General features: G+C 35.3%; 1 protein-coding gene across 1 annotated transcript in view; it reads left to right on the forward strand.

Moving 5' to 3' along the window:
• LOC136816074 (protein MMS22-like) overlaps positions 1-13,975 on the forward strand; it is a 43,144-nt gene that overhangs the window by 9,393 nt on the left and 19,776 nt on the right. The window contains exons 7-14 of the mRNA XM_067072509.1: positions 107-201; positions 856-975; positions 1,246-1,315; positions 1,825-1,937; positions 2,525-2,581; positions 2,969-3,100; positions 9,147-9,376; positions 9,674-10,348. Of these exons, the coding sequence (XP_066928610.1) occupies positions 107-201; positions 856-975; positions 1,246-1,315; positions 1,825-1,937; positions 2,525-2,581; positions 2,969-3,100; positions 9,147-9,376; positions 9,674-10,348 (1,492 nt within the window). The remainder of the gene's footprint in view (positions 1-106; positions 202-855; positions 976-1,245; positions 1,316-1,824; positions 1,938-2,524; positions 2,582-2,968; positions 3,101-9,146; positions 9,377-9,673; positions 10,349-13,975) is intronic.

A 13,975-nucleotide genomic window follows, 5' to 3' on the forward strand; every position in this document is an offset into this window, starting at 1 on the left:
TTGTTAGAGTGATATTGCATATACGCTATGACTCTGTTGTCATCCCTCCCTCCTTCTTTACTGCCAATTAATCGAGGTAATAATTCATTACCTTGATTCATCTTAGTTCCTGATAACAACATATTGAACAAGACATTTGAGAAGAACTTTGATGCATTGACTTTTGAGCTTTTGATTGCTTCCAATATAAAATTTTCAAAGGTAAGGATGAATAAGTGCTTCAATAAAAAATCAAAACAATCGAGAAAAGGAATGTTATGGGTTATTTATCTCATAAACTTTGGTAGGCTACGTCATATTTCCCTTCGTTTTGAGCGTAAAACTTCTACTCTATACCAAGAGTAAGGCCTAAAAGCCTGGAGCTGTATCATGGCATGGACCAGGGGTTTAGGTACCCCCTAAGAAAATAGGTACCCCCTGAATTTTAGGTACCCCAAAACAACAGACGTTAGTAGGTACCCCCTGTGATTGGTACCCCCTGTGACTTGAGTATATATGTCAAGAAATGAAAAAATTGTATATTTTTACAATTAAAAAGAATAATGATAGTTAGATAAAAGCAAGATAAAATATAGTTCCCAAGCCCCCAGACCTTACTGCATAAAAGTTAGATACCCCCAGAGATCATAGGTACCCCCTGAAATTAAAAAAAAATCCAGCCCCCTGCCTTTTTCAGGAAGATTTTCGTTGTAGCCCCCCCCCCTGCGGGCTGGGGGGGAGGTTCATACCATGTGTATATTATGTAGACTAAAACTTTAGTGGCTTTAAGATTTTTAATAAACCAAATAAATGTCAATGATATTTTTTTGTAAATGCTGAATCTGTGTGTATTCTTTTCTTATTTTGTATGCGAAGCTGTTGAAACGAAATGAGGATTTTTCCAGTGAGAGCTGTAGTCTATGCTCTTGTATGAAGGAATCCTGGGTGATCATGCTGCAAATTTCAAAACATAACTCCTACAACACTACCAATAAGGTAATTTCTTGGAATAAATTTTTTAGTATTGTACTATTGATTGTTAATATTATTTATATCAAGCCAAGTTTCATAGTTCTTTACCTTGTATCAGGATTAAATTAGTTGTTGTTACCAGCAGCTGGGGTTTGGCGCAATTCTATGATTCTAAATAACAACAGAAAGAAGTAAAGACTATAAAAATGTGCCTTATTGCACTTATTCTTCTATCCAATCCTACTTTCATTATATTGTGATCTTGTTCTAATAGTAGTAAAAACTTTTTTTTAGACTTTTTGGACATTGATTACACAACATCTCCAGGAAAGCCACCAACAAGCCATATCTAGCTTACAAAAACGTGTGACTTGTTATGTTTTTCATTTTATTAGGCCATTCCAGAAAAAATTTGTACCCACCCCCTATATCTAGGTGTTTTTGGGAAAAGGTGACCCCTGGATTTTTTTTCAGTTTTTCATGAGCCCCTTGAATTTTTTTCTCAATTTTTTGGACCATCCTTGATTTTCGACCTCGTTTTACTGACCACCATAGATTTTTCAACCCATTTTACCAGATCCTCTGGATGTTTTATTTGCCAGACCACCCTGCAACTTCTAAACACATGGGGTACAGACTATTTCTGGAATAGCCCATTTCATACTAGAGCTAAGTATTCAGTTTGTTAAAAGTAGTTCTTCAGCTATTTTCGAAAATTACTGCTCGAAAGTAGAAGTGTTTCTCTTTTTTTGACTTTTCTTCAGTTTCTCATTAAATCCTTTTTTGCTTTTGCTTTTTTTTATCATCAGTACAGTAATTTGTAGTAAACTTTTTCTTTTAAATTGGAAACCCGCTACCATTTTGTTTATTCAGGTTGGAATTTTCAATGGCACGGAGGTGATGACTTTCAAACTTGGTTATTGACGTCATTAGCTCCACTGTATTGGATAAGTGGTGACGATGGGGAAAACATGTTTGAATTGAAAGTAAGTTGTAGGGGCGAAAGATCATATTCTGAGGCACGAAAAGAGTCATTGATGTTGTTTTAACTGAGTCCACCGGTACGAAAGCATAGAATGCACCCCTCCCCGGGCTTAGGGGAGGGGGGGGGCTAAACCATTTTTGCTTGATTGGGGGCTGTATTTTTCAAAAAATACTGGTGGCTAGCTTGCTAGGCGGGCTGAGTGTTGTGAAATAGAACTGGGGGCAGAGCTGATAGGTTGAAGATATTTTAAATTATGTTAAAATATGCTATGCTGTGGGGAAGGTTTTATCCCTCTTGAAAAAAATTTTGCCTGCAGCGCAAACAATTTATCGAGATCTTGCATGCAAAATTTCTTTGATAGTTTGCTTTGTGAAGGTGAGGGCTATGTTTATAGAATTTAGCCGGGGGCTATTTCCCTATTTCCCCCCCCCCCCCTGAAAAATACACTATGGAAAGTATACTAGCGTTCCAAAACAAATATCCGAGTTCATGAAAAATCTTTTTTTGAATTGTTGTTTTCTCAGGTTTTTTGGTTGGATAAGCCAAAAGAATATTAAAGTATGAAAATATTTTTCTATCTTTCTCCAGCAAACAGTGCCTGATAGTTGGCAATCTTTTCAAGACATGATCCAAAGAAATAAAACTGTAAGAGTTATTTATTTTTTAATTTCAAATCCCTTGGTACCATTAAAGGATGGGAAATGAAGATTCTAACAATTAAGAAAGATATTGCCCCAAAGAAATCATCTTCAAAATTCAAAGCTTGAACTGGTATAGAAAAAGTCAAATCACGGTCAAATACCTTAAGGGAAGAAATTTTCGCGGAAATTAATTTCGCGGTTTAGAGACTTTTTGTCTACAAAATGACCTATTTTGCCCTAAAAAGACCTATGTTAGGGGTGATTTATTAGATTCTGAGAATATTCGTTTCGCGGAATCTAATTTCGCGGATTTGTCACAAAATAATAATGTATGATGATTTGAAAAAGGTTACAAACTATTTTATATATAGGATTTTCTTATTCTCTATAGGATGAAAGGAAGTTACAGACAATTTTATGGGGATGTCATCGTTTAGCCGAACATTGGCAACTCAATATTGCAATCTACAATTCACTCTTGGATATTTTCTACCAAGACATTGTCAACAAGAAGGATAATAAGGTTTCACATTGTCTTTTCAGTTTCTCTTTTCTTTGTTTTGTAGAGTCAGCAGTGTGTCTTCCCTAATTGAGAGGATGCAGTTATAATACGAACGCGCAAACGCGACGAGGACCTGTATTTGTCTTTTCCCTGGGGAGGGGGTTATGTTTGATTGAATATATGTAATTTTGATCTTCATCGTATATATTCATTCCCGATGTGTATTTATTGTGATTATCAATAATTAGCTACAAGATTAATTTGAAATTGAATTTAACTACCGGGTTTAAAGAACCATTCCTATCCCATTGGAAAGAAGAAAGATAAACTTAAATTTTGATGGGTCATCTAATAAATTCGGTTCATTAGATCAGAAGTTATGCTCAATTGAATAAAAAAGTTACTTTCTGAAAGTGCTCAAAAACGTTAAAAATTGACCTATCAAAATTTTATTTCAAAACTAACAATCCGGCGCAATAGGCTTTACATGTTTAAGAACATTTTTCTGTCATTAAACACATAAATTTTGAAACTGATGGAATAGGAAAGATTCTTTTAAAATTTTTCGATTTCGAGAAAATCAGTTTCAAAGAGAGAAACTTTTTTGTGGCGCACCCGGTAGATTTAAAACATCCTGCGAAATTACTGTGATTTCGTGTATAATTTAGCTCAGTGTCATTAATTCTTTAATAGTTTGACATATGGTTTCTTAAATATAAATGTAATTCGTTTAGCAAGAGTTGGTGAATATAACTTCAATTATTTTTGGTGAAAAGTCGTTTAGCAAGAGTTCTTATCTCCCGATCACTGACGATGTACAAAAAAGGATTGATGCATGAATTTCCATAGAAAACCATCATTCCCAAATGAGTGAATACACCATTTTTAATTACTCCAGTTCTATATAAGCGATTTGCAATAGCACCTGGGAGAAGACAAAAGAAATATGAGCCAATAAACAACAAGATCTTTTTTGCGATTCTGTTTGACATAGATCGCGTTACAGCATCTGTCATTTTCTTTGTTTTTTTTAATCTTGATTTTCTTAGTGCTTCATTTTTGTTGTCCATCTGGATATCAGTGACACCAGTATGTGCACGTATACATGTTTTCGAAGTCGTGGGCTGGTCATGCGATGCTTCAACATTAGATGTGTTGCTTAAAGAACTGTCTTTGGGGAAAGATTCTTCAATACGGAGAGAGACTATCCTCTTAGAGATTGAAATTTCTAAATTTGTGTTACTATCCTCTGCATTTGTCGACCTTTTTAAGATAGAGGGATCATTTGAGGTCGAACGATCTTGTCCTTGATTTATACGACTGCGAGACTGTTTGTACACTCTGTATATCAGATAATAAAATAACGGAAGAGTAATCAATGTTGTTATAACGACAAGCTGTGTGAAAAATCGAAATTCTTTCTTCGTAAAAAGATTTGCAGACGAAAAACCAAAGCATAACAGCCATGAAAGTACAATCATAACTCGAAGCCGGCGATAAGTTACGATGTGATGAAATTTCGCAATTTGTGAGATTTTGATGTACTTGATGATAGCGAGTTGTATAATTGTAAGAGAAGATAATGAAGTCAAAGCCAGTGTTAAGAAACCTCTTATTCTCTTCAAAATGAGATCAAAAGGGTATTCCTCTTTACCAGGCCAGTAAACATTCAAAGCGGTCATTGGAAAAATAACTGCCGACATCAAAACATCACTAATACTAAGGGATAAGAGAATGAAATCCAATTTCTTCTTTTGAGTTTGGTTCTTCCTTCGCAAACAGACGATAGAGATGATGTTTCCAAAACTACCGATCAACGTCATCGCTCCATAACAGACAATGAAAATGATCTTTTCGTTGTACGAAATTGATGGAGTGGAAGAAAAAGACATTTTTCAGTGGCTCGATACGAAACTAGTCTTTTGCTCTAACGTAGAAACAAAAATATGGTTGATACTTCTGTAACCAGGCTAAAAATCTTCTGTTTTCATAAAAACTAGATGAAAGAAAATTGCTGTCGATTATACATTTCAACAATTATCTTTCCAAGAGAAGCTTCAATCAGAAACTTAGAGGAATAGTGTAAAGTCATTATCGCACAATTCAATGTAAGAGGAAAGTTATCTTGTAAGGCAAAAGTTTTTATCTTGGCAGAAAATATATCATATTTTGTGCAAGCCTGTTTTCTAAAAAAAAGAAGTTCTATGTTAACCCTTCGAGCATCTTCCTTTTTTTACTAGGGGAAGCATCCTTTTCACCTCTGATAGATATTGACCATCTAAGACAGTGTGCAATTTCAATTTAGTCACGTGATGAGTGGTTGGTATTTTACAGTACAGACCGGTCCTTTTTTCACTTTCAGTGTAACAGCTCGTCGTCTGATCGTGCTTAAATTTTGACTGCAAGCTTGTATTATCAATACCTAACACATGTAATAATATCAAGTCAATATAGTATTTTCCAATTGTTAGATACAGTATTCTAGGGCTGATTTGGGTAAAAAAGGCAATTTTAGGCCGGTCTGTAAAATATACGATACCAACAGGTGGCAAAAAATTGATTCCATGTCCCATGCCCAAAAAATACATGCCGCACAAAATTTGAGCAAAACAATTTATTTTCACTCTAGCGTAGAGACTCGCGAAAATGGACTCTTAGAGTTTTGGCTTGGTTTGATTTACAGTTGACGCTCTCTAATTCGACGTTCTACTATTCGATAGGCTCCCTTATTCGATGAAACTTAAAGTCTCCGTCAACAAGAAACTCTCATAAACGACGCTCCCATATTCGATAAGCTCCCTTATTCGATGAAAATTCAATTCCCCTTGAAGATCGAATTAGAGAGCGTCAACTGTAGTTATAGCCTAATAATGCCATGTGCCGAGAACAAATCTTCCTTGTAAATTCATTACAAGTCCCTTAAAAAACCCGACCGCACCGCTAAGGATTGAGAGGATATCAACTTCTGATGCAGTCATTCAACTTCTTTAAGTGGGTTTCATGGTTTGTCAAGTTACGTAACTTTCGGCATTATTTTCATTATTCTTGATATGCGTAAGTCAAAATGACGTCATATTTTTTAACGGAAGCACCCAAAAAAGCCGGTTTTTGACCTCTGTGTTTCTATTTTTAGTAACAGAGAGAGGTCAAATCCCGGCTTTTTTAGGGTGTTTCCGCTAGAAAAATGACTTACGCATATCAAGAATTGTAAGGGAACGTCTCCACAGATTTGATTGCTTCCATAATGGCGGAAATTGTGTAACTTAACCATACATGAAAAACAAATGTACAACGCGTGAACCTCTCTTTCAGAGCACAGAATATCTTGAGACTTGGATCTTGCAACTTCCGGAAATTATTTCTTCTAGTAAGGAGGGAGGTCTTGAAGTATTAACTTTATTCTGCTCCTATTACTAAATCAAAGCGTTTTTAATCATTCAGTATTTTTTTGTATAAAAAGTTTTTTCCATTTTTTAATCGGTGTCGCGCTTGTTTTATTGTATACGCAATTCAATCATATTAGTGAAAACTGGTTATTATTTAATGATGTCCTTATGGAGATTCCCAACTCAAATGTAATATGGATTCTTATTTCAATTTGATGTATTTTAGATTCTTGTTTCCATTTGTCGTATTATATATTTATATATTTATTGTATTATATATTTAAATATTTATCGTATTATAAAATTATCGAAAAATGGTCTTTTTTATTGGGCTCGATCGTGACCCAGAATTTTTTTTTTGAGGTCGATAATATCTATGTACAGGAAAAGTGAGGAGAATAATGGTTTAGCGGTGACCCAGAAACCTAAGCAATCTGATTGATTAAAATGGGTACAATGTAGCTTTATATTTACGTGTAACGAGAGTTATAAGTACCGTTAGACGTAAGGAAAACAAAACAGTTTTAGTGGAACAACTTTTCGAACTTTTGCCATTGCTATAAAAAGTCGAATGAATCTTTTCTATGATCGATCAGTCTTTAAAGAATTTTTTACTTACTGCACGAACTAAAGTACGTTGTTTCCATCAGTTGGGCCCCACATTGTCAAAGGGACAAGATGAGTGATCGGAGTTTATCTTCTATAGACCCTTCTATTTCATCCAACAATAAGATCATTTTCATTGTCTGTTATGGAACGATGACGTTGATCGGTAGTTTTGGAAACATCATCTCTATCGTCTGTTTGCGAAGGAAGAACCAAACTCAAAAGAAGAAATTGGATTTCATTCTCTTATCCCTTAGTATTAGTGATCTTTTGATGTCTACAGTGGGTTTCCCTTTAACCGCTTGGAATTTGTACTATTTCACAGACGATTATGCACTCTACCACTTTTCAACTAAATTGCGAGCATTTGTGACTCTCAATTTAACTTCTATATCTTCCCTTACAATTATTCTACTTGCAGCTATCAAATACATCAAAATCTCACAGATTTCAAAGTTTGATAGAATAGTTACTTACCGTCGTATACGAATCATGATAGCTTTGGTTTGGATTCTTTGTACCGGTTTAACATCGCCTCATATTTTGACTGAATATCGAAATCTGCTTTTCACCCAAGCAGTCACCATCATAACATTGGTATCTCTTCCGGTATTCTATTATCTTATTTACCGAGTTTATAAACGATCTCGGGTTCGTCTCAGTAGAGTAAAAACAAACAATGACTTTATTGGAAGCCATGCGTTGCGAACGAACATCAGCCACAATTCGGATTCGGGTGGCACCGACAGCCATTCCTCTAAAATATACACCATTAGGAATCACACCACTGAATTATGCTCCTGTGATTCCACATCAACCAATACCAGCGCAACGCTTAGAACTAGCACGCCATTAAAAAGTGTATCAAAAGTGCATGCGTTGTCCGAAACTGTGATTGGCCGATCTATCAACCAATCCAAAGCAACTACAACCAAGCCCACCAAGAGTCATACATTTGCCGGTACATCTCATATCCAATCTATTGTCCCTGGGGAGCCGAGAAGTTCTACATTAGAAAGACAAAGAGATAATATAACACGTACCACGGCAAGGAAAATGGTTCGGAAGGTTTTACTGATCATCGGGACTTATTTCTTCTGTTTGCTTACTATAATGGGAATTTATCGTGCAGGTTTGGTGAAAGATGATATAATTCTTCATATAGGATTGATGATTTACTATGGAAATTCTTGTATTAATCCATTCCTGTATATTTTCAGTGACCGTCAGTATCAAGCTCTTGCCAAACTACTTTTTACTAAACGAAATTGATGCTTTGTTATCAAGTTCCTTCATTTTATCATTTTATCCACTATTTTGTGCTTAATTGCAGGGGTGGGTAGAATAAGCAGGGGGAAATCCATAAAATGGGGGGGGGGTCAATATTAAGTGATTTTGGAGTGATTTTCCCAAAAACTCCTAGAATACTAAAGGTTTTGGCACTTTTTTAGGAAAGTTTTATAAAATGGAGGGGTCATTATAAAATTCTATTGGGTAATTTTTTCCGAAAAATTGCAAAGTTACCCCCCTACAAAACACAAATGAGTATCGATGTATGTGATGTGTATCCTTTTAAATTTGATTAGTTCTAATGACTGGTATATCATTCTTTCAATTGTTATTTCTTAACTGTGCTTTGATCCATATTTCAGAACAACACTAATGTTACAATCTAGATCATCTATTTATTATTCATTTCGTTCCTACCCAGAATCTCTTTTTTCTAATCTGCTAGCGCAGAACACCAGGTAATACCTGCTGTAATCATTTAAACAGCTGTTTATCAACAGAAAAAAAGATGTCTATCTCAGGTGCTTTAAAAGAAAAACGGGTACGAACTGTAGTGGACCCAGGTAGCAAAATTTTAGTGAAATTCGAAAATTTCCGTAAAATTCCGGCCAAAACAGCTAAAATCGGAAAATATATGCTCAAGGTAATGCTTAGCACGCTATCTTTGCCATATCTGAGCCTAAATTGTGAAAAAAAATTGTAATAAAATTAAATATGTATCCATAGCAAAAATTTTGCGCTACTTTGTAAGATGGAGTTGCAATGTCTAAAATCTATCATTTTAGCGGACACGGCAGAAAAAGACTTTACCCTCCATCACAAATTATATGAGGACATCTGAGGACCTCTCCATTACACATCAACTCTCTATTCTCAAACAATTCAACAAACCAATGAAATCACTTCAAGAAATACAGGATGAGACACCCTTTGAAACTTTCCTTCGATTCGTTTCGGCGACCGTACAAAAAGCTGTTCATCTTGAAGCACCGCAGATATCACAAATCAAACAAAGGTTATTCTAAAACTGTCTACCCAACGGGCACACAACGTTGTTTCAACGTTTTTCTTATATTCACAACGTCCATATAACGTTAGATAAACGTTGAAACAACCTTGTGTGCCAGCTGGATACGCTTGTCCTTTTATAGTATACGACGACCTATTTTAGGGCCATGCCAATTCGGACATTTTTACGCCGATGCTTATATGAGATTATATGATAGCAAAGGGATAGTTAAGATTTGATTGCTCCCTGACTTTCCACGTTTAAGTAGATTTTTTATTACATAATTTTGTCCATTATTCCTAGGGTGTATTCCAAATTCCACAAGAAATGTATTGCAGACCTTGATCTACAAGGAATCGAAAATCTCTTTCAATTGCTGCTCGTCATTGGTTTAGGCTGCAATACGATAGATGTCATGATGCGGATCCCAACACTCCTCAATCATTCTGATTTCCAACAAAAATCAATAGCATTTAAAAAACAATACTTAACGCAACATTTTATACTTTTAATGATCTACAAAGAACGTAGCATGGAAATTAAAACCCTTGTTAACCGTATCCTTGTGCTCTTCAAGAACCTAATTGTGGGAACATCGCATCAAAAATGCAGCAAAGAACAGTACCAGCAAAATTTGAATATTCTGTCCTTTTATTTCGAACTAGTACAACAATATTACGATGAAAACTGTTATATACAAGAGGCCGACTTGATACTCTTAAATACTAATATCTACAACACTTTATTGAGAACCTTACCTGAGCATCATTCAATTACTCTTTATAATCACATCGCGCGGGTGATCCTGGTGTTTGTGCAAAGCTATGATAGTATCAAGGAGAAGGCATTTACCGTTTTATACGAGACGTTCCACGACCAACTTTATAATACGCTTAGTTGTCTGAATCAGCAAAATCAACAAGTGGTCGGCAAATTCATGGACATATTTGCTTCACTAACCATGTTGGCGTTGAAAAGGTAAGTTTAAGTTTTTTTTTCTTTAATTCATGATAGCAAATACCGTCATTTCATGTAATTTCGCTAAATCTTAATCTGTAATCTCAACTATCTTAAATGTTTATAAATAAAACCTTCAGAGTAAGCTGTATAAAGGGACAAAAGTAGTGACGAAATTTGTAAACAAACCGTATGCAGCGGGATACAAGCGAGTTTATGTATTCGAGATAAATCGAGGGGGACGGTAGAAAGCAAAGCTGACATGGGGCCGAAATCGCCGTCCACTTTGCTCGACGACGGTAAAAACACCAAGATACCGTCGTCTGTTTAGGTGAGCAAAGGCGATATAGAGCCGTACATCAACTATCGACTTTGTTTTGTATCGATTTCAGTTACCGTCGCCCTCGATATCCTCCGATACATAAACTCGGTACAAAATCAAAACAAATGTCACATGTCAAAATAAAAAATGATTGTTTCAATTGTTTTACAAGTTTGTTTTGGACACGTGATTTTAATTGTTCTCTTTAATTACACGTGGTTCACGCAATGTTTACATTTTACTACTTTTATGTCCCTTTAAAAAAATCACTCAACTACTTTACAGACCAGATAGTTACTATGGCGGAATTAGACGAAGTATTTGGCACTACACGAAGTTACCATTAGCGTCAGCCTGGGTTTAGGTTCCAGGCAAGAATTAGGTCCCCCCTGAGTTTTGGGTCCACCAAAGATTCATGAAATTTGGTAGCCCCCAGGGCTTTCGACCCTCTTTTAAAAGTTTGTTCCACAAAAAAAAGGTTATACAATGTAATTTGTGTTGCAGTTCGAAGTTTAAGATAAAATATTTTTCTCATTTTTATATAAAAATATTGCTCTGCAGGGAAAAAGTTTTCATCTTCATGAGCTTTAATTCGAGTAATTGAAGCCAACCATTAAGATGAAGTATTCACCCCCACGTTAAACGGTGACCAGCTCCATCGCCAAGTACATTAGGTCCCCCAAATATTTGAAACATCTTTCGCGCCCACTTTTTTTGGGCTTTTTGGAGGGTGTAACCCCGCCAGTGCCGTAGGAAGCAATTTGATATTGGGGGCATAAGTTCAGTGACACCGTGAGGGCCAACCATGGTTTGGCCCGAGGGGGGAGGGGATTTTGAAATCTAAATCGCTAAATTGGCTAGACTGGAGTCGTTTATAATGCGTGTAATACTAATAATACTAATAATAATGATACGGGATTTAGTTTGTATAAACGACTGGAAGAATCCGGTGTTCCAGCCTTATAGATACAGGGGCTAGCTACGCAGAAACTTGCGTAGCGAGAAAACAATTTATCAAGCAACAACCAACTCTCAAAACGAAATCAACTCAAATGAAAAACTTTCAATACACAAATCCACACATATTCTTTTTTCTCAAGAATTATTTTGAGCAGGAAAAAATTATAATTGCAATATTGACACTTTTCTTTTGTTTGGAGTTAGTGCACAAAGGTTTCTAGACGACTAAAATTGTTCCATTCATTACTTTTTGCTTTATTTCTACTATGTATAAATTAGTCGTCTAGCTTGCTAGACTATAAATTGGCTAAAAACACACTCAAAAAACTAAGATAATTCGGATAAAGGCAAAATTTAAAGGTAAAATACCCCTTTTTTTATAAGAATAACTTTTATAAGAATATCAGAGTGAGATTTCGGAGTTAGAACAATAGGCCTATTGTTTAGAAAAATAAGAATAATGCTCACCCTTAGCCGAAATAAACTATTCTTATAAAAAAAGCGTGCAGTCCATTTTATGAAAAAAAAATCACTTTCAAAAAAATTATTGGGGGGCTAAGCTACCCCTAGCCCCTCCCCCGGTAGCTACGGCACTGCTATTAGGGAGTGGTGTTTCGTTTTACATTACTCATTTACTCGCACTTTCTTTCTACATACCTACCTGCTGTTTGTTTGAAGATGAGGAACATTTTAACTGATTGATTTATGATTGAAAGAATTGGAAGGCCGAAAGCAGCCGGCGAGGCGATCTTTTTTTTCGATGTGTTCTGAGAACATAATTCAGCTAGAAATTTTGATCTGTTCTGATTAGATCTTCGAAAATTAATCAGCTAGAAATAATGATGTGTTCTGACGAGACAGGGGTAAAATCAAGGTCATCTAACGTGTTCTTGCTGTCTAGGTAACCCTAGAAAGCTTCAGAACACATATTTTAAGGAGACAGGGGTATAATCAATAGAAAATTGATGTAATGTTGTTGCCTAGTAACCCTAGAAATTTTCAGAACGCATCCTTCGTGGAGAAACAAATATATTACACGTTTATCTTGGCAAACTGTTTTTCTTAGATTTTAGAACACATCAAACCATAAAGTAGTGATAAGTTTAGGGAGACAAATAGTGCGATACAGGTTTCCTAGAAATCAAAATACATCATTTGTATAAAAATTTAAAGGACATAACATTTGGTCTCCTAGAAGATAAGAACGCATATTTCTAAAAAATCTCTCCGCCGGCTGCTTCTGTTGGAAGGCAGCTTTCCTCTAGCACCTTTGATGTAGAAATGAATAAGGCTAGTAAAACTGAATGAAGGCTTGAAAGTGTTTTTTTTTTTCATCATTTCGAAGATTCAGATCAGTAAAAGTGATGACAAACAAAGTCGATCAAATAAAATAACCTTCCTACAATGAAAAGATAAAATAAAAAATTCTAAATTTGATCTATAACATAATATAGATTGAATAGAATTTAGTTTAAGTCTTTTACGCCGCTTGAAGTTAAATTAGCCAAAAAATCTAATTAAGTTACCCACACTGTCAGGTCATTCCACTGCAGCTAATAAAAGAGACGATCTATGTGTGTGAAATAAATTAAAGTTAACCCATGAAGTGCAACTGATATCATACTAGACTTCACAATTTTTAGGTCCTGTACGGTCACCCGTCACTTACACACCCCGCCCGTTGGAAGTAGAAGCTTAGGAGTGGCGGTATTTACACGCTTTTTTTATAAGAATACACTTTATAAGAATGTCCATGATGAAAATGGCCAAAAAATTAAGAATTTTTTAAGAATATCACCATCATAGAATTTTGCTATTGGAGCATTTTCAATTATAAATTATCAATTATCCCCAAAGGCTAATTCCTTTTACAAAAGTGCCATTTTATGCTTGAGACGTATGTACTAAATGTTAAATCTAGTATGGATTAGGATCCTAACCTAAGAATGTGCTGTAAGAATATTTTAGGATGATTTTTCCAAAAAAGTTAAGAATATCCATGATTAAATGGATTTACACCATTCTTATAAAAAAAGCGTGTATTTTAATGGGTTTTAAGCCCGTTTTAAGTAAAAACTGGCGAAGTCTGATTTCGTTTTGATAACTCAAATTGTTCAAATATTTTTGCAAAATGTTCCCTCATTAATTTCAGAGTCTTTCGATTAACCATGTATACCATGAAAATCCAAACTCCACGTAACGATCTCAACAAAACAAAAAATAATCCAAATGTCGAATTGAAAATCTGTTGGTTTTCTGTCAAACGATCACTTTTGATTTGAATTAATCCCAATAATTCAGTTGTCCCCAAAATGAGCAACAATTTGATTCCAATTTTCAACAAATCATTATCTTTCTTCGAATCT

This window comes from Clytia hemisphaerica, unplaced genomic scaffold (assembly GCF_902728285.1).
Source record: "Clytia hemisphaerica strain Z4C2 unplaced genomic scaffold, Clytia hemisphaerica genome assembly, whole genome shotgun sequence".
Lineage (NCBI taxonomy): Eukaryota > Metazoa > Cnidaria > Hydrozoa > Leptothecata > Clytiidae > Clytia > Clytia hemisphaerica.